General features: G+C 37.4%; 1 protein-coding gene across 3 annotated transcripts in view; it reads right to left on the bottom strand.

Annotated features, from left to right (window-relative positions):
- Window positions 1-15,499: 15,499 nt before the first annotated feature.
- LOC144373432 (LIM/homeobox protein Lhx8) overlaps window positions 15,500-26,057 on the bottom strand; it is a 29,917-nt gene continuing 19,359 nt past the window's right edge. For all 3 annotated transcript variants that reach the window (XM_078036508.1, XM_078036509.1, XM_078036507.1), the window contains exons 8-9: window positions 19,971-20,154; window positions 15,500-16,222 (exon numbers count right to left, since the gene is read on the bottom strand). In XM_078036508.1, the coding sequence (XP_077892634.1) occupies window positions 16,146-16,222; window positions 19,971-20,154 (261 nt within the window). In that variant the 3' untranslated portion in view covers window positions 15,500-16,145. The remainder of the gene's footprint in view (window positions 16,223-19,970; window positions 20,155-26,057) is intronic.

Here is a 26,057-nt window from a genome sequence, read left to right as displayed (position 1 = left end):
TTCTTAGAGGTCCACTGTGCCTACCAACTAGAGGGAGCAAGTGCCCAACTCTCCAACTTGGCCACCAGAGCTCTTCCCTGAATTGAGATAATGGAGGGACCCTCCAACACTTTCCCCAGAAGTTTCTTCCTCATCTCCAGCAACTTGAGCCTTACATACCCTGTGTTTCCTACAAGTCTAGTAACAAATTTTCAGCCAAAGTGGTCTATCTCAGAGTTCATTTGGACTGTGGCATCTACTGTCAACAGAAACTGAAATAAGAAGAGTTCCATATGTTAACACCCGATTACTCAAGGGAGGACTTTTTTCAGATAAATACTATTTGTCAAGCTGAGTCAGGGACAGGACTCATTTTAACAGTTTTCAAATTTTACTGTGACCAACTTTTGCATTGTTATGCCTTGGAGACTGTAGGGGGGACAAGAGGAAGCCTCAGTTGGTGTTCTGCTTTTCCACCTCACGTCAACTGCAGCGGCTCTGCTTTTGTTTCTTACATATTGAATTTTTAAGTAAATTCATTGGGAAAGTGTGATGCTGCTCCCCCCAAAAAGGGCTTCTTGCCAGACAGAAGCAACTCAACTAAAGATACAGCCATTCACTTTCCTCCTATGACCGAGACATCTATCTAAGTACAGTTTTACTCTGACTCTATTAGAGCTCAGCAGCAGAGTTTCCACTTACAGTCTAACTGTTTGGGTCAGACACTTCCTCACTGTGAGAACTTAGGGGAGTTTCTGAAATTCTCCTTCCCATCTTGGTTTCACAGCTGTTAACTACCTAGCTGGTAGTACTTTTTGAATTATGTCTGTCAAATGCTTAACACAGTGCTGTAATGATTGCCGGGACTCTCCACATCACAGTTCTATGCCCCTTCAAAGCTGCCTAAGAAATTAATGAGAAAAGTTCCCAGAAGTCACCTTGTCTTATCATTAGTTTGAAGGAATCTGCTCTAGTGATACAGGTGACAAGGGTTACGTACGATGTCCTCTCAAACCATTCCTTCTCCTGCTCCCTAAGTGAGAATCTTTTATTTTGGATACGGTGTGCAGAGGGTCCAACTGGATAGCTGTTCCTAACCAGAAACCTGAGCAACCTCATCACTGGATAATCCAAATGTCCTCACAACTTGAACGCCGATTAGCCACACAGAAATCAGAAGGAAGCTTTGTGAAGATAAAAATCAATGCATTCCTATGGTTTCTGCCAGGAAGTTGCCGTTTCTGATTGTCTACCAACTTGAACATTCCCTAGTACCTAGAGGGTAATTCTCAATGTCATAAAACCCAAAAGAAGTATGAATCCCATGATGGCTAATTTTCTGTGCTAACTTGGGTAGGTTATGATACCCATTTGTTTGTTTAAACACCAGTTTAGATGCTGCTGAGAACATTTATATTATGTGTAATTAATACATAGCAAGTCAAACTTTGAGAGAAGCAGATTACCCTCCATAATGTGAATGGGCCTCATCCAATAAGTAGAAGGCTGTCAAAACTAAAACTGAGGGGCTGGGGTTTTGGCTCAGGGGTAGAGCACTCGTCTAGTGAGTGCAAGGCCCTGGGTTCAATCCTCAGCACCACATAAAAATATATAAATAAAATAAAGATATTGTGTCCAACTACAAATAAAATAAATAAATATTTAAAAAAAAAATAAAACTCAAGGTATCCCTGTGAAGGACTTCAGCATCAAGACTGCAATTATAAATCCTGCCTGGGTTTCCAGCCTCCCTGTCCCACCCAGCAGACTTAGTACTCAAGATTGCGACATCAACTCTCACCTGAACCTCTAGGCTACCAGCTTGCCCTGCAAATTTCAAATTTACCAGTCTTCACAATTGTGTGAGTTAATTGCTTAAAATAAATCTCTTTCAGTAGATCACTGTCTGTCTACCTATCTATTTAATCATTGAGGTTCACCATAGGCAGGGAGATAGATAGATAAAGTATCAATTCCATATCTTTGTTGCACTGTGATAAAAATCCCATCTTGGTACTCTTCACAGTACTAGCACAAGGCTGAAGTGTCTTTTCAGGGATACATCTGGTCATTCTTTGGACATGAAGTATATATAGTAGCCATAAATGCCCCCCCCAAAAAAAGCATTATATATGGAAAAAACTGTTTCCTGGATTTTCCCTACCACTTACTACCTATACCAGGCTCCTCTTGTATTGCCCCAAATCTTCTAAGTCCTACCTGTCCTCTTGTCTACTTGTCCCTAGTCCTCAGCAACTCAGCAACAAAATGCCCAGGTTGTTTCATTCTAACACCACTTGGGCCCTCTTCCTCCTTGTGAGTTCTTCTATGGCAGAAGTCACAATGGCTCCAGAAGTCACTTAGGTCCAACCCATGGGGACCCATACAGACGTCATCTTCCCAAAATAATTGTCAAGAGAAAACAGGTGACAAAAACTGCTATTGCAGAAAATCTAATACCACTAGGCGTGGATGCTGTAAGATAGAAGATAGAAAGGAGTCAGCAGATGAATTGTTTGCTGTCCTCCATGGATGGGTTGTTCAGACGCAGTGGCAGTGGTTGCATATGGAGGTCTAGACTCCCCAGAGACGTTCCAGGCAATGAGGGCCTTCGGCAGAAGCTATAACCAGCTCGGTAAATTACCTTTTTGGATTTGCTTTCCTTCCCTGCCTCACTTCTCCTTTTTCTTCATTTTTGATACACAAGGAACGGGGGGGGGGGGGGGAATAAAGCTTTCCAGTGTTGTCTGTGGTGGAGTGGCTCGGTTTATGCCAATCTAGGATCCACTAACAGGAAACCTGTCAGTACTACACAGAAACGTCGTCAAGGACTTTAAAGGCAACAAGGTAGAACACCCGTTGCCCAAGGGCAGCTGGCCCCTAAAACAAAGAGCAGTGAGGAACTAGCCAGCCCCGGTACGTCTCCTAACCTCACTCATCCAGTATCTTTATTTTGTAAGGAGAAGTAACAGGTGGAGCAATGGCCCAAAAGTTTTGAGAGAACGTTTCTTCTCATGAAAACTAGGAGTGGAAGAGACACAGTCCATCTGCTGCCATGCACTCTGGTACTTTATCTAGTTCCACCATGAATAATAAGTTGTTGGGGTGGGTGTGGAGGATTTCACTAGAGAAAATGTCATTTACCGAGAAACAGGAAATAGGATAGCTGTGGGGACTGAGAGTTCAAGACCACATGGCAAAGACAGGGGAAGAAGCTGGTTCTAGGTTCCAGGTCCTTGTGAACGTATCTTGGGAAGGATGACTTTGGGGTGTGTATGTGTAAAATACAGAGGCTATAGAACAAAGCATATAAAATGACTGAGAACCTGGGTTTATGGGGGTAGAGGTGCCATAACTAAGCATACCTAGGCAGGGGTATAGGAAAAGAGACATTCTCTTTTCTTCTATACCTGGAGAGCACACCCCCCCCCACACACACACACACACTGGACCAGAAGCAGAAATGGAGCCTGATGTCACCAGGACCTTTTTTCAGTGAACAGGGCTTGTGCCAGGGTCTCATTTGCCAGGCTGAGAGGTGGGGGCACATGGGAGCCCATCAGGCTGCTAGTGTTTCAGCGATGACATGTGGCACAGGAGCCAAAATGAGACTCTCCTGCAGAACAAAAGTGTTCTCTCTTCAGGACCATCGTAATAAAGATTGGCTCCTTAGACAAGGGAGGATAACTGGGATCTTAGAAGCTACTATGGCAGGAAGAACACACTTGTTAGGGAGAAGGCTCAGAGTTATTTTATTAGAATATTTTAAAAGATCAGGTTTTGTTTTCTTCAGAGATAATAGATGGCTTGGGGGTCACATCATGGCTCAGTAGGAGTGCACTTGCCTACAATGCAGGAGGTTCTGGGTTTAATCCCAGCACTGGAAAAAAATGGTTTCCTGCTCTTTCTTTCTCTTTCTTTCTTTCTTTCTTTCTTTCTTTCTTTCTTTCTTTCTTTCTTTCTTTCTTTCTTTCTTTCTTTCTAAGATAGGACAGCATAATGATTAAGAGTATATACTATGGTGTTTACCTAAATTTAAATCTTGATCCTGCTGCTTATAAGCATTGTGGCTTCTAAGAAAGCCAGACACAGTGGCACACTGTGTCCCAGATACTCCATGGCTGAGGCAGGAGGAGTGCAAGTTTAAGCCCAGCCTGTGCAAGTTAGCAAGGCCCTGTTTCAAAATTAACAAGAACTGGGATGTGGCTGAGGGATAAAGCACCCTTGGATTCAGTCCCCAGAACCAGAGAGAAAGGAAAAAAAAAAAAAAAAGCAAAAAACTTTGTGACTCATGCTTCAGTCTTCTCAAATATGAAATAAGGATGATACTAACTAGGAATGTAGGGAGGATTCAAGAAAAGTTTACATATGCAAACATCAGCACAGGGCCTGGCACATACTATTTAGTGCTCACTAAATATGTTGGTTATGTATGTGAATATTGCCATTTGGTGGGGGCAGTGAGGATGGAGGGTTACGGAATTGAACTCAGGGGCACTCAACCAATGAGCCACATCATCCTCAGCCCTATTTTTTGTCTCTATTTAAAGACAGGGTCTCTTCCTGTTTAGCGCCTTGCTTTTTGCTGAGGTTGGCTTTGAACTTGCCATTCTCCTGTCTCAGCCTCTCGAACTGCTGGGATTACAGGCGTTTGCCACCGCACCCGCCTTCCCATGTCCCGCCCCCCCCCTTAGAGATCTTGACTTCACCAATAAAAGTGGAGACTTCCAAAAGGCTCCCCAGACTGACTGAGCATGCACACAATCAGCACTTACTACCTGAGGCCTTTCTTCAAGAGACTAAGCTGAAAAGAAAGCAAGCCAGAATTCAGTTTGACCTTAGTTTCCAGCTGAATGCTATTTTAAGGTAAAACTAGGTAGTCATTGGGAGGGGTGGGGTGGAGAGCAGCTCAGTCACCCCACAGAGAGACTCCACTCACTGGCAGGCAAATCACCTGGGAGAGCCCAGCAGTTTCCTCAGGAGATTCAGGCAGAGGACCCCAAACTGGCTTATTTGTGTGCCCATTTCAAGGAGGATCTGCAAAGGAGGGGAATTTGGATTCAGAGACTAAAATGAGATGATCTTTGAACACTGTTCCAGCAAACAGTGTCAAACTGAATTCTGGCTTGCTTTCTTTTCAGATTGTGCAAAGCACTGAGCCTGTGAGGGGGACTAAAAGAAGGGAGATTAAAAGGTATTTAAGGCAGGAGAATTCAGACAGATGCTAAGGAAAATCAGCCCCAACCAAATTCCTGCTGAACCTCAGAAAATCCTTGGAAAAGGAAATGATGTGAATGTCATACCCAAAATTATGGAAAACAAAATGAAGTCCAAAAGGCTGGGGGGAAATCTTACACTGGTGGTGATACAAGCTTCTTGACCCATTTCACCATGGCTGAAAGTTAATGTTGATCAAAATATGCTTCAAAGGGATTTGGATGGACAACTTCAACAGTGGCCACAATCAGTTCAACATTGGCCTCTTCTCTTGTGAAATCTCCTATATGGGCAGTAGGTGTTAGGTGTTGACTTATAAAGGTAAAATAATTCATGAATTATTTTTTAAGTGAGGCTGCCTGAAATCTCGGGAATAGCGTAATGGCCCCACGTGTCCCTAAGAAACAGTTCACATATCAGTGATATGCTGTGGAGTTTGTTATGAGGTTGTGAAATTAGGCTGTCATACTCCATTTAATAAATAAGGACATTAAAATGAGATTAAACTGTTGTTGCTAGAGAGAAATATTTATGCTTCAAGAGATGAAAGATGGGGGTAGCTTTGGCAAGAAACAGAGATGAAACAAGCAGCTGCTATACAAATCTCTGCTGTTATTCTTCCAGAGCATCCCTGAGGTTTCCAGTTCAGGATCTCTTACCCTACACAAAAACCAATCATTCTGCCAAGCTGTTGGCTCAGCATACAATGTAGGAACTAAAGCCATTCCATCATATTAGCAAATTCTCAGACTATCATGCTGCTTCTCTCTCTCTGCCACTCAGTCTCGAGAACAGCCTTTGTCACCCAGCTTTCATCCTTCTTTGGTGGTAAGAGAAAACTCAGAGGGTGTCATCTGGAATCTGAGGCTGCACTCTTCTCCGGGCATTGCCATCCTGTGCACATCAGACTTTACCATCTTTAACAATACAGCACAGTTCAATAGTGTTTATGCCATGGCTCCAGTGTGAACAATCTTCCCTCCCATCACAAGGACACATCTGTTTTAGCATGGATTCCTTTTATTTTCAAATGTCAGCAACTTCAGGAGAGGGGTTCTCATAGGGGAACAACCTCTGAAAACACCAAGTCTATTGGATTCTTACTATTTTGGAAGAAATGGTTGCATTCATGTAGAGTAGCACACCCGGTATAGAAATATATTAAGAAAAAGAAAAAAATTGGCTCCCTCTCTTGGTCACTCAGTGACTCAGATTTCCTACCTGAAAATTAGAAAATTCGGCTCACGTCTGTGTCTCTATGACTAGCCAAAATGTCTGAATATTTGAAAATATGTGGATGTTGGGTACCAAGTATACTCATCCAAGTGACTGACTCACATCTTGGCAACTGAGTCCTGCCAAATAGAAATTCAGCCAAAGATTCCATGGATATTTTTTTATAAAGGCAGAAAAAGGAATTTTGGTATAAACAAAATAGATCCAATTGTTTGTTATGTTTTGAAACAACAGAGTTGGTTAAAGTTCTGAGTGCGCCTTAGTTGGTTTGCTCCCAGGCCACCTGCCCTTCACTCTTTCTCAACCATCACTGTTACTAATATTGTGGTAAAAAAACAAAAAAAACCAAAAAAAACCCAAAAAACCCAAGGCCTTGGTTTAAATCCAGCCTACTAGGAAAGTGATTTGGCCATGCTGAGCCTCAACTGTATCATCTGTAAAGTGGAATGAGAATAATTTACTCTGTGGCATTGTTGTGAGTAGTATGCATAGTGTATGTTAGGCCCCACAATTCATAGTAGATCCTTGATAAATGAACAATGACTAATGAGGGCAAACATAATGTGAATTAGCACCTGATGAGGCAGCTGTTTAAAATACCTCCTACTGTCCCAGGGCTTCTCAAAAGTGTAATCTCTGACCATCTGCCAGAATCCTTCTTGAGGGCTTAAAAGAGACTTTTGGTCCCCACTCCAATTATGTGTCATCAGAGTCTCTGGGAACCATTTCTAACACTCCTTAATCTTCAGATGACTCTTGAGTATCTTAAAATTTGAGAACCAGTGAATCAGACACTGTTTAAAACTTATTTTTAGTCATTGATTTGTAAAGGAGTATGTGGCTCCTCGTGTGTGTCAATGATTCTTAAGTACTCTCTGTGGATCCTGAGTCCTGGGGTTCACATATTCTCTGACAGATCAGATAAGATGGAACCTTGGGAGAGGTTTCAAAAGCTAGCAAAGGTAGTTCATAAGGAAGCTAGATCGCTTACATTATTTGTTTATTCATTTGGTTTGGTCTTTTGGGTTTGTCTTGTTTTTTTTTTTTTTTTTTTTTTTTTTTGCTTGATTTGCTGGCCAACTGAGTAATTTTGTGCTATTATTTAGGCCCAAAATGCAGCAATTACCCAATTCCCTCTGCTATTAAGCAGAATTTTACTCATTTAGTTTTAATAAAATCCCAATTACCAAAGAAGGTGTGTGGTCTAAAACCCACTCATTCTCATATTCCATATCCAAAAGAAACCCTTAAACCAGGGGCAGTGGAGACTTGAGCTTTTGGAGGAGAAAAAAAATTATCCTATTTATGTGACACACTGTGCACAAAGGTGAGACTCCAGACAGCCAACACTGACCTGGGATAACTGCTGAAAAGGCAAAAATGGAGTTGGCAGAGCTGGCAGGCTATCCCAGTGTTCATCTAGCAGTGAAATTAGGGCAGCACTAGGAAGTCCAAGAAATGTGTGGCAATTTCTCTGGCAAAGACTGGGAGCTCCTGGTCGACACTAGAGGAATCCTTATTAAATGGGACCCTGAGCTAAGTAGTGATATGGAGAACCTGGAGAGCAACCACGGAAGGCAATCAAGACTGACTGGGTTTCCAATGAAAAAAAAAAAATTCTTCAATTCTTCAAGGGACTGGCTTCTCCAGGCTTTAGTGGAATAGGGTTGTGGGCAGGGATTAACAGTACATCTAGATAGCTAAGTGAAGGAGTTTGAGTATTTCTAAGAACATCAAATGAAAAGGCTCAGGCTGAATTTCAGCAGAAATTGGGGTTTGAAATTGAAAATCTGGTTGCAGAGGAGAGGGTTATTCTTTTTTAGAGAAAACTCTAATGCAGTTTTCCCACTTCACAGCCTCCCACCCCATCCATCACCTCTACAGCCCCCACTTCTTGGTACAGGGTTGACAGTATGCCAGACATTGTGCTACTTGCTGTTATGTTTTAGATTGCATTTAATTTTCAGAATAACCCTGCATGATGGGTATTGGTGTGCTCATTTATAGAAAACAGACTGAAATAAAGCAACAAGGTCACAGAGCCAGAAAACAACAGGTGAACCCTATTTTATCCCGCTCGATCACTGCTGTTCTAGAGGCCAACATGGAGGGAGGCCAGGGAGTGTGAGAGGAAACTAGAGAGTAATGGGGTCAGTAATATGGCAGTCACCCAAAACAAATGCCCTTCAAAGGCAGGGAGAATGTCATATTTTCTTCTGAATACAAAGAGCCAACTGGGTTTTTAAGCAGAGTAGCTCTAATTGATGTGTGAAATGCATTTTAGGACAGACAGGAAGAAAAATTGCTGTGTTGTTATTTTTAATCTCTGGGGTTATGTTTTGCTTGAACTGGGGTCTCACTATGTTGCCCTAGGCTGACTTTGAACTCCAGGACTCAAGTGATCTTCCCACCTTAGACTCCCAAACAGCTGGGACTATAGGTGATCACTACAGTTTATGCAGCCATTTCAGCAGTCCCAACTAGAGATGGTGACTTGTACTAGGGAGTAAGATGTGGAAAAGTGGGTGAGTGGCTTACAGCCACATTTCAAGAGTAAATAAACAGAATGTAATAAATTGGTAAATGATGTGTTCCAGATCACATAGGTATCAAGAGGATAGACAGAATTTAGATAAATCCCTTAACTACCTGAAAACCAAACTCTGTGATCTTTCCATTGACTGCTGTGTTCCACAGTCACAGATCACTGGAAAAGGTATTTCTGCTTTTCTGTATCTGAGGCCCAAATAGAAAAAATGTCCCCATTTTGCTGAACTTATGACTGAGTTATGTGTGTGCATCCTATAGGACTTTGGCTGTTTCTCTCCAAAAAGTTGGCCAAGGTTATCCAGAACACACAGGACAATGACCAAGCTCTTTCCCAAACACGTCAGTACCTTCTGAAGACTAATAGAGCATGTGACTTGAAGGCCCAGAACAGTTCCAGTGGACATGGCGAAAGGTAAATCTTATGTTGTTAGCTGCACTAGATAGAAGAAGGGAGGAGCCACTCAGAAGAAATGAAAAGACTCTGTGGCCACATTTACACAGCAAAAGCCAAGTGGAAGATTGAGCAATTACCCAGTAACTGCAGGCTGGGGAGTCGGCCAATTTGGGTAACTCAGATAAAAACATGTGCTTTGGCTGCTTCTCTTGCCTGAATTACTCGATAATGGCCCAACTGTCTGTTTTGCTTAGTTGAAGAGAACAAGAAACAGGTCTCAAACCAAGGCGGAGACTTTCTGTGGGGCTGAGGAGCCCACATGAGAAAGGCCGACCTTTGGAGCCTGCTATCAAGATGGCATGGAGAGTTCACAGTGGAAGAGTGGCAGCTCCATCAGGAATCTGCACTAGGTTCCAGAGACCCTCATGTGAACAGTCCCTATTTTGACATATCTCAAAGTCTAGTCTTGAGACTAACTTGAGGAAAATTATAATAAAATACATTGTGTAGAGAGATCATTTGAGAAAATGTTGGGAATTCAAAGGTGGCAATGAATCCATACTGGGGTGGGGTGTGGGGGCGGAAGAATCAGGGAATGCTTCCCAGAGAAGGCACTGCTTAGCGCCACCTCTCCTCTGCCCTCCTTGGTCCCTTAAATCTTGTCCTCTACCTACATGAGTTCAGTGGCTGCTGGAGCTATGAACTCCTCACACACTGTAGCTGCCACAGCTTAGTTTTACCACTGTCTCCTTCTATCCTAACAGGAGTGGCAGCCCATCATAGGTTTGCATTCATGTCTTGTGCAGTTTTCCTGATTTCTTTCATTGTTTCTATGACTGGTCTCCTGCAAGTGCCAGGCTCTGCTGCAAACTGTGAAGCTAAATCCTTGCCCACCAAGACTCCAGAGACAGTTTTACCATTCACCAGACTGTTTTCTGAAAGATAAGTGATGACTAGGAGAATTGCACATGGTCTTGCTTGGAGGATTTTCAACCAAAGATGAAATTTGTGGTTCAAAACCATAGTGGCAAATAGCAGACTCATCACAGTGCATATAAAAGAAATGAGCTAATAACTAGTAGTAGTTCTCTGGAGACTTCACCCTGGTTCCTGGAAGTAAATATTTTGAAACTGAATTTGTAACAATGGTTTCCATTTTCAAATATTGCATCCTTTGTGTTTTAAATAAATTGCAAACATTCTAATTACCTCTGCAAGCTAAATTCATAATTTTTTATACCCAAATCACAGGTGACACCTCCACTGACTCTTTAAGATCAAGAAAGGAGTTTGCACAAAGTAATTCATGTTTTCCATTTGAACTGCAGCTAGAACAAGGGAACTCCCCCTTGAGAGCCTAGATGTTCCTTCCATCTCTGACTTTACTAAAATAAATGGATAAAACACTGTGATCATGAAGTTCCCTAGGGTAGGGTGGTGCTTGCAAATTTTCTGGTACTTCAGCAGCTTAGCGTCAGTTTGCCTTATTTCCTGGCACTAGCCCACCCTCCCAAATTAATTGCTCATGTTTTTACAATGCCTTTTGCATTCCCCATCCCATGTTCAACTCATCCTTTAGCTATTGAGGAAAATGGCATCAAAAAAGGCTAAATGTCCTTATTGTACAGTTAACCCCTGTCAGAGAATATGGAAAATATAAGCCTAGGTGTTTCACATCCAATGCTAAATAGCATTAAAAATATATGGACTGCCACAGGTATGTAAGGTATGTGCTAAAGGCAAGGAAAAAGAACATTTTAAGCATTTGGCAAGAGCTCTCATGAAATTTGAAATTACCCTCGTGGACTTAAGCATGAAATATTATTCTGATTGTTTTCCTACAACTCTCATTCAATAGACTGAGCACTTACCTGGGGCCTATTTTTTTATAGCAAATATTTTGTAGCAAATATTGTAGAACACAATGGAAAGCAAGGAGATATTTTGTTTCTACCCTCCCAGACTCAATTATCCTTCTCCTATTTCTTAACCTCCTTCTTTGTTACCCCCACCCCTCAAACTCACAAATAAATGTACAGTCTACCCCTCAACTCCACTCTTAACCACATTTTGAAAAAGAATTTGAACTTGAAGGTTAAGTACTATACGTGATGACAAAATGAGAAAGGGAGAAGGGTGTTTCCTGCAGTGCTTTCCATTTCCTCTGAGCTGAAGAAAGTCTATCATCCTTGCCATTTGTCACAAAACTCAATACAGTAGAAGGGTTTATAAATTCATTCTCCTAAGATCTCTAGATATCTATAAAAGTAATCTGGTGTTTGCATATTAAAACCCAAAGGCTGGGCTGGGGTTGTAACTCAGTGGTAGAGTGCTCATCTAGCATGAGTTCAGTTCTCAGCACTGCATATAAATAAGCTAATTAATTAATTAAAGGTCCATCAACAACTAAAAAATATATATTTAAAACAATTGGGAGCTGGGGTTGTGGCTCCGTAGTAGAACACTCTCCTAGCACGTGTGAGGCACTGGGTTCGATCCTTAGCACCACCTAAAAATAAAGGTACTGTGTCCACTTACAATTAAAAATGTATATTAAAAAATTTTAAAAACCCAAAGGCTAATTATGTTAATCAATGTTTTCTAAATTTCAGTTTCCTCATCTGTTGGATACATAGTGATGTACAGAAAAGCATTTGAAAAAATGCAAAGGAGCATGTAATAAAGGTACCACTATAATTGTTAACAAAGATAATAGAATATGAAAGAATAAAAGAGTGCTAGGTATAACTGATATCAACTGAATGAGCAAATTTTAAAGAATGTTTGCTTTAATCTTATATACAAAGTAACTAAAAGGGAAAAAAACATGGGAAGGTGACTGTTGGGCTTAATTTTATCCCTTTTACAATGCAAATTAAATCCTTATATCAAATAATAAAGTTTTAAAATATCATCTTTTTACTGTAAAAATGGAAAGAATAATTAAAATATTAACAATTTCACTGGCAGACAGGATAAACAAGGGTTCAGTTAAAACCTCAAACACTGCTGGTAGAGGTGTAACAGTCCAACATTATACAGGGGAAATGAATGCATTTCAACAGACTTAAAACATGCACTCACATCCATTCCACTTCTTAGAATTCATATTAGTGAAAAATTTTTAAAGTGAACATTCTTTTATTTATAAAAAGGTAGTTATGAAAATGCCCATCACAATATTGTTTAAAATAGAGAGTAAAGCATAGAATCAAGAATGTAGTATCTACAATCACTGAACTTCTAGATGCACATCCTGGCTTTGTTACTGGTCACTGAGACCCTGGACATACTTTTCAATTTCCACATTTGTAAAATGCGAGTGATAACAACAACCTGTTCTATGAGGTTGCTGTGTCTATTTAATAAAATACAGTGGAGGCATCTGGGCATACTGAAAGTACTCACATGGTGAGACAATACTAATAATGAAAAATTAGAAAGCACCTGCATATTTAATGCATCATCTCATCCAAAGCAATATTATCTTAGTCCATTTGGGTTGTTATAACAAAATACCTTGGACTTGGTAATTTATAAAAAATAGATACTTACTGCTCATAGTTCTAAGGCTAGTTCAAGGTACTAAGTGTATTGCAACCTAATGATCAAGGCACCAGCAGATTCAGCATCTGTTCAGGGCACACTCCTCATAGATGGCAACTGCTATGCATTTTCACAAGGTGGAAAAACAAAGAAGCAAACGAGCTCCCATGTGTCTTTTTTTTAAGGGAACTAGTTCCATTTATAGGGGTTCTGTCCTCATTACCTAGTCACCTTCCAAAATTCTAACCTCTAAAAACCACTGCATTACAGATTGTTACAACATATTAATCTAGAGGTGGAATACATTTAGACCATAATACTATATATCAAGTATTACAGATGAATATATGACTTGGAAAGATATTATAAAAGGGGAAAACAGGCTATAAAATAATATTACATGATTGAATACTAGTAGATGTTTAATAGACATTAATCAGTGTACCTAAACTGTTTTTGACTCAGATCCATTTCTCTCTCTAAAAATATAGTTGTATTTCAGAAGAGCAAACATCCAATATGCTAATCTCAGTTTTTTCACCTCCTGTGTTTGGCACAACTAAGAATTTTTCTTGTGCTAAAATATTTTGGTACTCAGTGTATTGCAACCTAAGTGACTTGTTATAATAAAACAGAAGCATTTCTTTACTAACTGGTAAAGTCCTCCATGCCATAAAAAATGTCCTAAGATCCCATGTAATCTCATAATTCTACTACAGTAATTATATACATAATATACCAAGAAATATTACAGCTATCAGCTTTCAAATGCCTAAAATACTTTTTAAAGTCTGAACTATGATTCTATTTAACAATGTTTTCTTAGAGGATATGCAAAACAGATGTGCTTATTTATAAGTATGGAAGTATATGGAATTTTAAGAATGACATTTGTAAAATGTAAAATTACTGCTGTTAGTGCTACCTCATTCTAACAAGAATCACTTAAGGAGTATTGACTGCTATTGATATTGAATAGAATTCTTAGTTTGCATTGCAAAAATGTTATTCTACCTTCTTCAGTGTATGAATCTCTTAATACCTAAGAGAGAACTACTTTTTACCCAGGTCTTTCTACTCTTAACAATAAAAACAAAAGGTGTTTGACCAATTTCAAGCAAATAAATACCTACATGCTTATGTCGAATATACTAACATGGAAAACTTCAATGTTTCCTAATATTTTAAAATTAGCACCTTTGACTTCCACCATAGAAGCAAAAGAATGGCCATATACTGCTGTTAAGTGTCCCTTTCTTAGTACTCTATTATCTATCTCTTGTCATTATTAACACTTTAATAAGCAGGATATATAAATCACAAATTTCTTATCTTTGAACCTTCAACTTTGGAGTTCATCTCTGAAACTAAAAGTATGACAATGTGGTTTGTTACATGAAAAAATGTTGTACAGATTCAGTGGGTAAGTGAGCACAGGAAAAAGTGAGAAAAAGAATACTCATAATCAGACATCTCCCAAGCTAAAGGTTGCCGATTATATTCAGCTGAGAAATGCTATAAAGCTGCTAATCATGCTGAATTTGGCTAGACTACAGGTGCTTTCCTTGACATCTTGGAAAAGTTAAGCTGATGTCACCACTTCATGTCTGGGACAGGTAGACAAGAACCCAGGAAGATTAGCATCAATCTCACAAGATCAGATAGAGCGACTTTGGCTATGTTCTTTTCTTTTTGGTCAAAAAGAATTCCAACTGGAGTTACAAGTTTAAAAACAACAAAAAGCAAAACAAGCAAGCAAAAAAAAAAAAGAAAGAAAGAAAGAAAAAACCAAAACAACACAACAAAAACCTAGAAAGCTCTTTTCCTCCTTTTCCCATAATGAAACTTAAGTTTATTGCTTCTGGTTTAAGGCAGATTGTTAGGTATGTCCACATGACTGCTTTCTGGTTGCATTTATGATTACTAGGATGGAATTACAAATACTTCAATATTACTTCCAGTCCTCAGCCAGATGTGAATCTGCCAAGTTAAACAAAAACTTAAACTTAAGATTTTCAAAATTTTCTCTTGTTACCTTTTGTCCCAACAAGGAGTGAATACTGATTAAGTTATTTAAATATAAAAATTAGTGAGAGCAGCATTACTCCCATCTATAATTCAGAGAAAAGATCCAGTATCATGGAGAATAGAATACTAGGGTTTAAATTTGAGCTCTAAGAACCACAATCCCAGATAGTATTCACTAGGGAGAAAAAGTGAAGACTCCTTGTTTAGGAACTCCAAATACTTCCAGTTTTACTTTTTTGTCCCCGGGGAAATAGATTCTTAAAGCCTGTATTTCATTTCGGGATTGGGAATACACTGTAGGTCATTTTGAAAAATGTTTTTTTTCTTCATATTAAGTTTATTACCTAGTTTAAAAGAGACTATTTGCCAAATTAGATGTTTTCATGTGTTCTTTTGTTGAATGAGTACAATCATCTACAAATGAGTTTCCTATTAGAACGCACTTACAACACAGCTCAAAATAAAATGACTTTTTAAAGTTAAGGGTAGATTTTAAAGACATTAAAAACAACTTATTGCTGAAAACACACACAAAAAAGGACAAATTGGTTGAAAGTTTCACAAGAATGGAAAATGTTTAATAAACTTAGAATGGCGGGCTTATTAAACTATAGTGTTATTTACAGCCATAATTCATCAACCACAAACACCAGAGTGTGTTTGCCTGGCATGCTGCAACAGAAGCTTTACTCCCTTCATTCAGAAAACACTGGCAAAATAATTTCAGTTGCAAATTCACAGATACAAGCTTCAAAGTATAAAGTTGTATATAACAAAAAAATACAGGTAATATTTATAACAATAACTTACAGATACAAACTAATGATAAACTACAATTTCACAAAAGATTGTAAACATTTTGCACATTTGTCAGTCCTTTCTTTTAGGCAAAGTGCTCTTTTGATGACAAATAAATTAACAGATACACACTAGAGTGAACTATTTCCAGACAATACAAAAAAACATGTTTTGTTTTGTTTTCTTCTTGTAAACATAAGTTTTACCAAAAAAAAAAAAATGAAGAATAAAAGTGTCTTGCAGGCCAACTATAGATACATACCTGGGCAGCAAAGTGATGTTGGAAATGCTTTTGGTGTTAAATAAAAAAATTAACATTAATATCTTTTCAATGATATTTTATACATAATAAATGACAAGTTATATCCTTAATCATTTTTATCCCTGAAAAAAGAAATTAGGTATGACTTATTGGCAGTTGTGTCATTGAATGGGGTAACAAAGGCTGGAGTCCAAGAGTTGTTGGTGAATGAGCTACAAAATAGAAATAGAAAGAAATTTGAGGATCAGGTGTTTTGTTTTTTTTTTTTTTTAAGAGTGAATAAAACTGATTTAAAAACAAACAAAAACAATTCAAAGCAATGTGTTTTCTTCATGCATTACAGCTGAGGGCACCAAGCTATACTCATTCCACAGACCTCAGCAGGAACAGTAACTTATTCAGCATAGTGGTACTGTATTGAACAAGAATCCATTTTACCCCTAAAATATTTATTGGGGCCACAAGCTTTGGCCACTTTAATGTACTCCATCCATACCCCATTCACTGCACTTTACACTGTAGCTAGAAAACCACACAGCTTGTTCTGCAGAGATATTGTTGGTTTTAACATGCAGGAGTCTGTACAGAATGTCCTCCCAAGTTCCCTTAGTACCACCTCCCCAAACATACACCAAAACACATTTGATTCAGGCAGTACCACAATCTTTCATATGAACACACACAAAGTTAATGCTAGTGTAAACAAATGGCAACAATGGTATAGCTTTGGATTTTTTTTTTTATTTAATCAAAACTTAAAATGAAGTCCTACTTTCAGCAAGGGCTGTGTTGCTTCAAACCTAACAATTAGAAATGCTGGATGATATTTTTAAAAATCTATTGGAAAGCATCTGAAAGATACCAAAGTAGTGAGAAATTGCAAAGTCAAGTACCAGAGAGGAAGGAGAGAATATGAGGCTAAGGGACAATTTTAAAATAAAAGTAACATTTAGAAGTTAGATTTTGGCTGAATGATAGGATACAAAAATAAAAGATTAGGACCCACTAATGAGAAAAAAGTTGTTGAAAACAACAAACAAAAACAAACTTAGGCTTTTATTTGGAATACCAAAGTGCTAAATTCAAGAAGCAGCAAAACAAATATACCAGCCTCATGAAGACTGATTGGGCTAAATTTACCTCCCCCTACTTCAACACTGTGCCAAGGTAAAACTCATCCTCTCTGGTGAAAGATATCATCTAGAGCCTCAATTTTTTTTTTTTTTTTTTTAGTTTTTTTCAGACCCATCATCTGAAACACAATGAAAAGATAACAAGGCAAATAAGGAAACATGACTTGACTGAAAACAAACAGGAAACAACAAAAACAGGACAGACCTACAAAAGACCTCGATGCTGGAGTTTTCACACATGAACTTAGCATAATTGTAATTAATATAACAATAATTTAAATAAGGAAGATAGTGAAAAAAGAGGCATCTGTATAGAAATGGAAATTCTCAAAATGAAAAACACGACAACTGAAATTAAGAAGCCAATGGATGAGTTTTATGGGTTCTTAGATACAGAAAGAATTACTGAACTTTAAGATAGGTCAGAAGAAAATATCTAGATTAAAGCATGGGGAGTAAAAAGATTGCAAAATTTGATTTTTTTCCCCATGGGCAGAAAACAATTTTTTAAGAGAAAGAAGCTGAGAGTGTCTCATAATGAAAAACATCAAACTACATATTCAAGAAGCATACTCAGGCACAAAACAAAAATTTTAAAAACCAAACATGAAGAGAAAATCTGGGGGGAAAAGCCATTTACTTGCAAAGGAGCAAGATAAGGATAAGAGCTGACCAACAATAAATGATGTCAGGTCAATTGGCTATCCATACTCGAAACAGACAAAATGGAAATCAGAAAAGAATGTAGTCATATCTTCAAAGTACAGTGTAAGGAAATAACTGATAACCTAGATTTCTACATACACAGGAAATATCTCCTACAACTGCTTCATAGGAAATGTTGAGAAATAAATGTAATAATAGAAGGCATGCAAGATTATTAAAAAGCTCTGAAATATAAGAAATAATTTTAAAATGTGAATTAAATATGCAGACATATTAAAGTTCATGATATGAAATTGACATTATTAAGATAGTAGTTTTCCTAAAATTGATCTATATATTTACTGGATTATTGTTTCAAAATCTTGTTTTCTCTTTGCAGGATGGAAATTGACAAGCTGGTGAAATTTATGAAAACACAAAGGGTCAAGAACAGGCAAAACAAATTTGAATAACAACAAAGAAAGACTTGTACTATTTGCTAATAAGAATTACAGACCTAGAATAATTAATGTGACTAGGTATTAATACAAAGCAAAATCGAATAATGAAACAGAATAGAGTGTACAGAAATTGATGCATAAAAGTTATGAACATATGATTGAAGACAAAATGGCTCTGAAGAGGAGGGGGAAATTTCATCAATATAACAAAAAAGCTTCACTTCCTATCTGACACCACATGCAAAAATTATTTCTAAGTATAAATGAATGTCAAGGTAAATCTAAATGTCAAAGATATGATAAAGTTTCTAGATGATAGGATGAATATCTTCATTATCTTTGAATTGGAATAATTTCTTAAGTCATCCAAAAAGCACTGTCCATAAAGGAAAACACAGATGAAATGAACTACATTAAAATTAGGAACTTGTACTCAACAAAACATTCCATTAAAAGAGAGGAAAAGGCAAACCACTGAGGAGAAAATACTTTCAATACATATTTATCACAAAGCATTGTATGCAGATTATACCAGGGAATAAAATCAATTTATAAAAAAACAAATCAATAGGCATGTGTGAGCTTTTCACAAGAGGAGATACAGATACCCAAGAGAAAATATACTTGCTCTCATAAGTCATGAGGGAAAAGTAAATTAAAATAATGAGCACTACACCACCAAATTTGCTAGAATTAGAAAGTTATAGATAGCATTCTAAGTATTATGGGGGAGGTGAAGCACTTTGAACTCTTCTGTATGGCTGCTCAGAGTTCAAACTGGTTCCACCACTACAGAAAAGTGGAAGAACTGACTATAGGTGAGCATCTGCATAGCCTAAGACCCTTTGTCCCACTCCCAGGTATGTATCAAATAGAATTAATGTGCACCAAAAGGCATGTGCAGTAAAGTCCATAGCAGCATGTTCATAAGTACCCAAACTAGAGGATACACAAATGTCTATCAACCATAAAACAGATAAACTGTGCTAAGATTCCTACAGTAGAATTCTTTATAACAATAAGATAAACAAATCACTGACTCTTGCAACAACACAGATGAATCTCCCAAGGTAACTGAAGAGTTAGACACATAAGAATACATTCTGTATGGTTCACTTTATGTAAAGCTCAAAAAAAGACTAAGGCAAGGCTTTAGAAGTCAGAGCTATGTTACTTGGAAGAAAAGAATAATTAGGAGGAGACATGAGGGAGGCTTCTGGGGTGCTAATTATGTTCTCCTACTTCACTTGGGTAGTATTTATGGGGCACATTCACTGTTTTAACACATTTAGCTGAAAACTTAGGCATGTACTTTTCTCTATAGGTAAGATTTGCCTCAATAAAAAGTTTAACAAAACTTAAACCCCAATCTAAAGATCTAAGTGTGAATACCTTCTTTGATTGTAGGAAAATAAATTATTTAAATATTTACCAGATAAAAACAAACAAACAACAACAAAAAAACAGTAAAAATCAAGCAGTAAGAGTCATTATTAATATTTGCACTTTTAGCTAAAGTGAGTGTCAAATTTGTCTCCTAAAGATGGAATAACAGAAATAAAAATTGGGGGACAATTGTGCTGTCTACTGTACCCCCTATAATATTTTTCAGCTACTACTGAGGTAATATTTCCAAATATAAGTCGTATCAATAACCTAATATTAGAAGTTAACAGTTAGTGATTGCTTGGAAGAAACCTGTTAGATGTTGGGATACCTACCATCCATGTAACTATGCAGCGCAGTTAGCATCGTCCCATCTTGGGGCACGTAGGCAGAATAGGCCATTTCTTCTAACATGGGTGGAGACAGCCTGGAGGGCGGGACTGCAGTGACTGGGGCTGAGGAAGAGTGATTGGGACTCACGTGCTTCTTGTGGCGTGCTCTACAATTCTGAAACCACACCTTAAGGGGAGAAGAGCAAGGTTAGTAGGTCAAGGTTGGAAGGTCACATGTCAGGTAGGTCACCCTGAGTGCATTGCCAACCCAGTTTAAAAATGAATTCAACACCACTTTACCTGTTAAAAAAGTTCTGAAGACAGAAAATACACTTTTTAACCCAGATAACCACAGTTATATTTTCCCCCTCAGATAAGAGCTCTCTGGTGATTTACTTTAAAAGCTGATTCTGTACTAAACCAATATCTTTAAAAAAAAAAAAAAAGACAAAATGACATTGAGAAGAAGGAAAATGGGTAGAAAAAGGGATGAAAAGGTCCAGAAAAGTGTCCGTGGTTTAACTACTGGCATTTGGAGGTAAAAGAAAAGTCTTTTTTAAAAGAACTTAAAAAAATGCTACTAAATGTATTCTTAGACACCTGCTGGACTTATTTCTAACCCTTGTTCAAATGATCAAAATCCCTACAGAGAACTTAAAGCTTTCTATAAGCCTCTTGATTCAGTTATTCCAGTTAACATTTTAACCTGCTGAGTTCAATTTCTCTTAGTGAATACATAGACTATTTCCTAGGAAGCATGTTAAGGACAGGTGTATAATAAGAAAAAGCTAGTAATATTTAAATAGAACTAAATACAAACACATCCACTGATTAAAATGTTCACAAAACGTAAAGCACTAACTACTCTGTTTTCCATTCTATCCACAGAAATGAAGCGAATTCAGGGGAAGCAAGGTCTTACATTCAGGTCTGGGTAAGGGAGGCTAGACTATCCATAATGCTACTAGTAATTAATCAGCCTGTTTGGAGTCCTCGCCATGAAATAAATCTTGACCACAGAATTTTGCTCTATTAAAATATTATTATATCAGAGTTGGGGATGTAGCTCAGTGTAGAGCACTTACTTGCCTAGCCTATGTGAAACCTTGGGTTCCATCCCCAGCTACTGCAAAATAAATATACATACATATATCCATATACACATATATATACATATATACGTATACACATAGACATACATGTACATATACATGTGTATATAATATATATACATATATATATGTAAATTGCCATCATTCCAAAAAATTCTGTCATAAGAAGAAAAATAAGGGAAGGGATCAAAATGTCAAGAGAATTATGATGGGAAACTTTGGGGAACAGGGAAGAAATGGCCAAGATCTCTGGTCTGTTCAGGGTTGGCTGGTAGGAACTTGAAGGAAGAAGGGAATCAGGGCTACAAAGAATTTATAAGAACAAGTTGGCCTGATTTCAAAGATATACCCTTCCACTGGCAATCAAAAATAGAAGGCTGGTGAAGTATAAACTCAAGAGATTAAAACTAAAAGAGTAAAAGTTAACAATGTAATGGTATAAGCAGCTCTGAGCAGGTGGCTAAAAGGCAGCACCCAAGGAAGGTTTCCAGGACAAGTCTCTGGCATGCACCAAGGAAAAGGAGTGAGAATTGAAGCCATCCCCAGAACTCTCTGAGTTATAGACCCTGAGATAACTGTACAGAGACCCTACTCAAATTCTCCAGTCAGCCCACAGGCAAACAGTCGATGATGTCACTGCAGTCACCAGTCTCACCCAAAAGACATCTGTCCTCCTGGCAAGTGGGTGGAGAGAAGTGATGCCACCTGCCTTTTCCAGAAGTCACACACTCCAGAGAACTACATACAGCCTCATAAACTTGCACTGTGCTTCCTGGAATTTCTTCAAAATATCTTTTTGTCTCTAGTAAATTGTATGGAATATACAACAAACAACAACAACAACAAAATTATTATCTTTTCATTGAAACAAAAAATATTGTCAGACTTTGGAAATAAATTGGAAATTTGGAAGAATGTGTGACAAATGGAAGAATAGTTACACTAACATTAATTCAAACAAAAAAAAGTGCTATCCACTTTCAGAATTCAAATACAAGTCCTTTGGACTCCTCACCTACTTGCAATTTCCTCCTGCTTTGCAAATTGCTAACAAGAGTTAAAAATTTCTCTGAACAACACAATTTAAAATTTTGGAGTTCTAAATCATAAACTACATAAGGTGAAAACAGGTCATGGAGACATCATGCAAAAGAAAAAACATTAAAATGAATCCTTTAGAATGCAAGAACTAAAAGACAAATACAACAATTTAGTATATGAGAAAGATGATATTTAGTATTATTGTGAAAGCATGGCTTACTGATTTAGGGAAAACTGGTTAACAATTCAAAAGAAAAATACAGATAAATCTTTACCTCAGATGAAACTAATCCAGATAAAGTTTAGGTACAAATCATTGAAACCATGAATTTTTAAGAAAACAAAAGCCAATATTGATAACATACTTTTCAGATAATTTTGGCCTTTGTGCTATGCTTCTCTATCAAAAGATTAAGAAATTTAAATACATAAAAACAAAGTTCTATGTAGGAAAAAAAATGAAAAGGAAAATGATAGACCATGAAAGTTTAACACAACAAACAGGATTAATAAAAATTAGTAAGATGAAGACAGAAGAAATAACTCACAGAAATATAGATTGAAAATAAATAATTTTAAATTATGAAATAAGCAAACATGTTCAATTCCATTTATTGTTTTATTTTTTATTTTTATTTTTATTTTTTTTGAGGTGCTAAGGATTGAACACAATCTTGTGGGCCTTGTGCATGCAAGGCAAGCCCTCTACCAACTGTGCTGTATCCCCAGCCCTCCATTGATATAAAAATATAAAAAAACATATCAAATATATTTAACAATCTTACTCCTGTGAAAACTCCTGTATATAGGTACTGGCTGGAAAAGAAAAATGGTATGAACTTTCTAGAAAGCAATTTTTGCATAAAGACTCTAAAAATGTTCTTTTTATTCAGCGATCTCACTTCCTATCTTTTTGTTCAACAATCTCACTTCTAGAAATTTATCCTAAGGAAACTGTTGAATATACAAACAAAATATAGTGTTGCTTATGGCAACATTTTTTGCGGGGTGGGGAGATTGAACCCAGTGGTGCTTAACCACTGAGCCACATATCCAGCCTTTTTATATTTTATTTAGAGACAGGGTCTGAGTTGCTTTAGAACTTGCTAAATTGCTGAGGCAGGCTTTGAACTTGAGGTCCTCCTGACTCATTGGGATTACTGGCTTGCACCACTGGCTCCCTGCTTTAAAATGGCAACATTTTAAGATAATGAAAAACTAGACACAAAATAAATTATCCAATGCTCAATATATTCAGCAATAAAAATTATGTGCATCTCAGCTTTTGGAAGGGCAATCCTATCACACTGATTGAAAACAACACCAATAATGTTTTACCCTGTTTCTGTAAAATATACAACTCATAATTAACTTATCTGAAAGGGTATATGAATAATGATTGGCTCTGGATGAAAAGTATTAAAAATCATCCATCTTTATTCTCTGACTTTAGCACAATGACAATCTGCTATTACAAATGTCCCACTAAGCAGACTTGAAGCTAGTGAAGTTGAGACTTTCCATGTGTCAGACCATTGCTTCCACCTCATCTTTGGATGACCTAGTTTGCATATTACAACAGAGATCTAGTAATAAAAACTCTTTTCCTTAATGTGTCTCAAGTGCTGTGCCCAACATTAGGAAGGAGGTTGGGGGAAAGACATAATTACTATTTGAAGTCATAGTACTTAATTCTTCAAAAACACTGTGAAGAACTATATATTTAAATTACATGTATATATTATTTTTATATATACATATGTGTATATATAAAATATATACATATGTATATATAAAAATAATATATACATTTGCTTGCTAGTACTCTTTGTCAGCTTATGAAAAATATCCAACATGCAATCTTTACATTTAAAAAGCCAAAATCAAAACTATATTCTGTGAGTTTTAGCATTTGAGATCAAGTTAACATACACATAATACTGGGACTTAAATACCTGAGAATTACAAGACAAATGTCTGATTGGGACCCTTAGTCCTTCAAATATAATAAGAAATGCTCTAAGAAGGCCTTCTATTCTATTGTGCTTCTGACCAAAATAGTCTAATCCTAACAGTCAATGAATCTGGCTTTCTTGTAGCCTTCATTACTATGAATGTGCAAAGTCTTAGATTAGAAGCAACACTGGACCTTTGAGTCTGACCTGCCTTCAAAGGAAATTTCATTTCCAAGCACATGAAATGATCTTTAGTGATGGCCATACCATATTTGAGTCTTTTTTTTTACATGAAAAAGTTCATTATGAGTGAACATCAGTGTTTTTTTTTAATATTCTTTTGCAGACCAATCTTTATACACATTTAAAGATACCTATTCTGTATTAATTGTTCCTTTCCTATTTCCTGACCATCTCCAGTTAACTATCCTTATTGCCTTCAATATTATAGCAACTTTAAGATTTTTTTTATTACTTTGGTAGCTTTTCTTAAAGGCAGCATTCTTTCCAGATTGGCTAACAAGCCAAACACAATACTAAAATAAACACAATACTCTGAACATCTGAAATGTGCAGAGGATGTGGGACTCGCCTCCCAAGAGAGCCTCATACTGCAGTCAACTAAAACCACTGGGGAATTAATCTTTAGAGAAGCTGCAGTGTTCTTAGGTCTTTCCCGTATGCTTCTTTATATAGACAGTTTGTTAATGTAAAACATTTTTAGCTTCTCAAAGAATATATACCTGTGTATCAACCTCCCAACTTAATAAAATACAAATACAATGAAGGTATTTATCCACCACCCCCAAATAAATTTCATTTTACTTTAGTTCCTTAAACTTTTTTGAACCTCAAGTATTATTTACCTTCTACTTCACTATTCTTTTTATACCATTTTGTTAGTTGGTTGCCTCCTTCCTGAAGCAGCCACTCTTCTCCAAGCTTCCCACTGCTTCTCCACTAGGCTCCTTCCTTGATTCTAAGTAATACTATGTGCCACTCAAATGGCAGTACCTCTGACATGTTTTCTAACGCCCACCCTTTTCGGTTTTTGTTGTTGTTGTTGTTTTGTTTTGGTACAATCACCTTTGGGATTTAACCCAAGGGTGCTTTACCACTGAACCACATCCCCAGCCCTTTTTATTTTTTATTTTGAGATGAGGTCTCACCAAATTTCTTAGGGCTTTGCTAAATTGCTGAGGCTGGCCTTGAACTTGGGAGTCTCCTGCCTCAGCCTCCCAAGCTGCTGGGATTACAGGCAGGTGCCTCCCAGCTCATTTTTTATGCTCTATGATCTCCTTCTAAAGGATCTAACCCAAAGGATCTCTTTGCTCTAGTACTGTTCATCCTTTCAAATACATGTCTTCATATCCAACTGCCACCATCACTGAATGATTAACACAACTAAAAGGGACTTCATCTTCCTCCAAACAACCAACCAGGTGTTTTTTTTTTTTAACTTTATTTCTGTTAAGAGTACCAATCCTATTGATATTTTGATTCTCTCTGCTTCTCTACTATAGTCCCCAAGTCCTTTTCTGGTATCCCTATCATCCAGCTCCTGACATTTCTTGAGCAAATTCTAGTTAATAAAATGTTTCTCCAACAAATCCTAGGCCCACTAACTCACTCTACACCCCCAAGCACCCCCCCCCCAAATCACTACTTTGCTGGGTATCCCAACTAAGTTGTCTGCTTCTAACTAGTCTTCTCTGGATTCTGATTCTTCTCATATGCTGTCACAAGCTCTTCCTCAAGTCACAAATAATGGCCCTTTTCTGACCAAAAAGAACTCTGCATTCATAGGCCTCTGCAACTACAACAATTTCATCTTCCATAATTTCTAAACCTCAATTCTACATTCTAATAAGTTTACTCTAATTCATCCCTCCCTAGCTTCATTTACATAACTCCCTCTTCCTGGATCTTTTAGCAAAGCCCACTAATACCCTTAACATACATACACCTACATACATACACAC

This window comes from Ictidomys tridecemlineatus, unplaced genomic scaffold (genome assembly GCF_052094955.1).
Source record: "Ictidomys tridecemlineatus isolate mIctTri1 unplaced genomic scaffold, mIctTri1.hap1 Scaffold_3954, whole genome shotgun sequence".
Classification (NCBI taxonomy): Eukaryota; Metazoa; Chordata; class Mammalia; order Rodentia; family Sciuridae; genus Ictidomys; species Ictidomys tridecemlineatus.
Note: the sequence above shows the minus strand (reverse complement) of the source record. Positions and strands in the feature narration are given on the sequence as shown.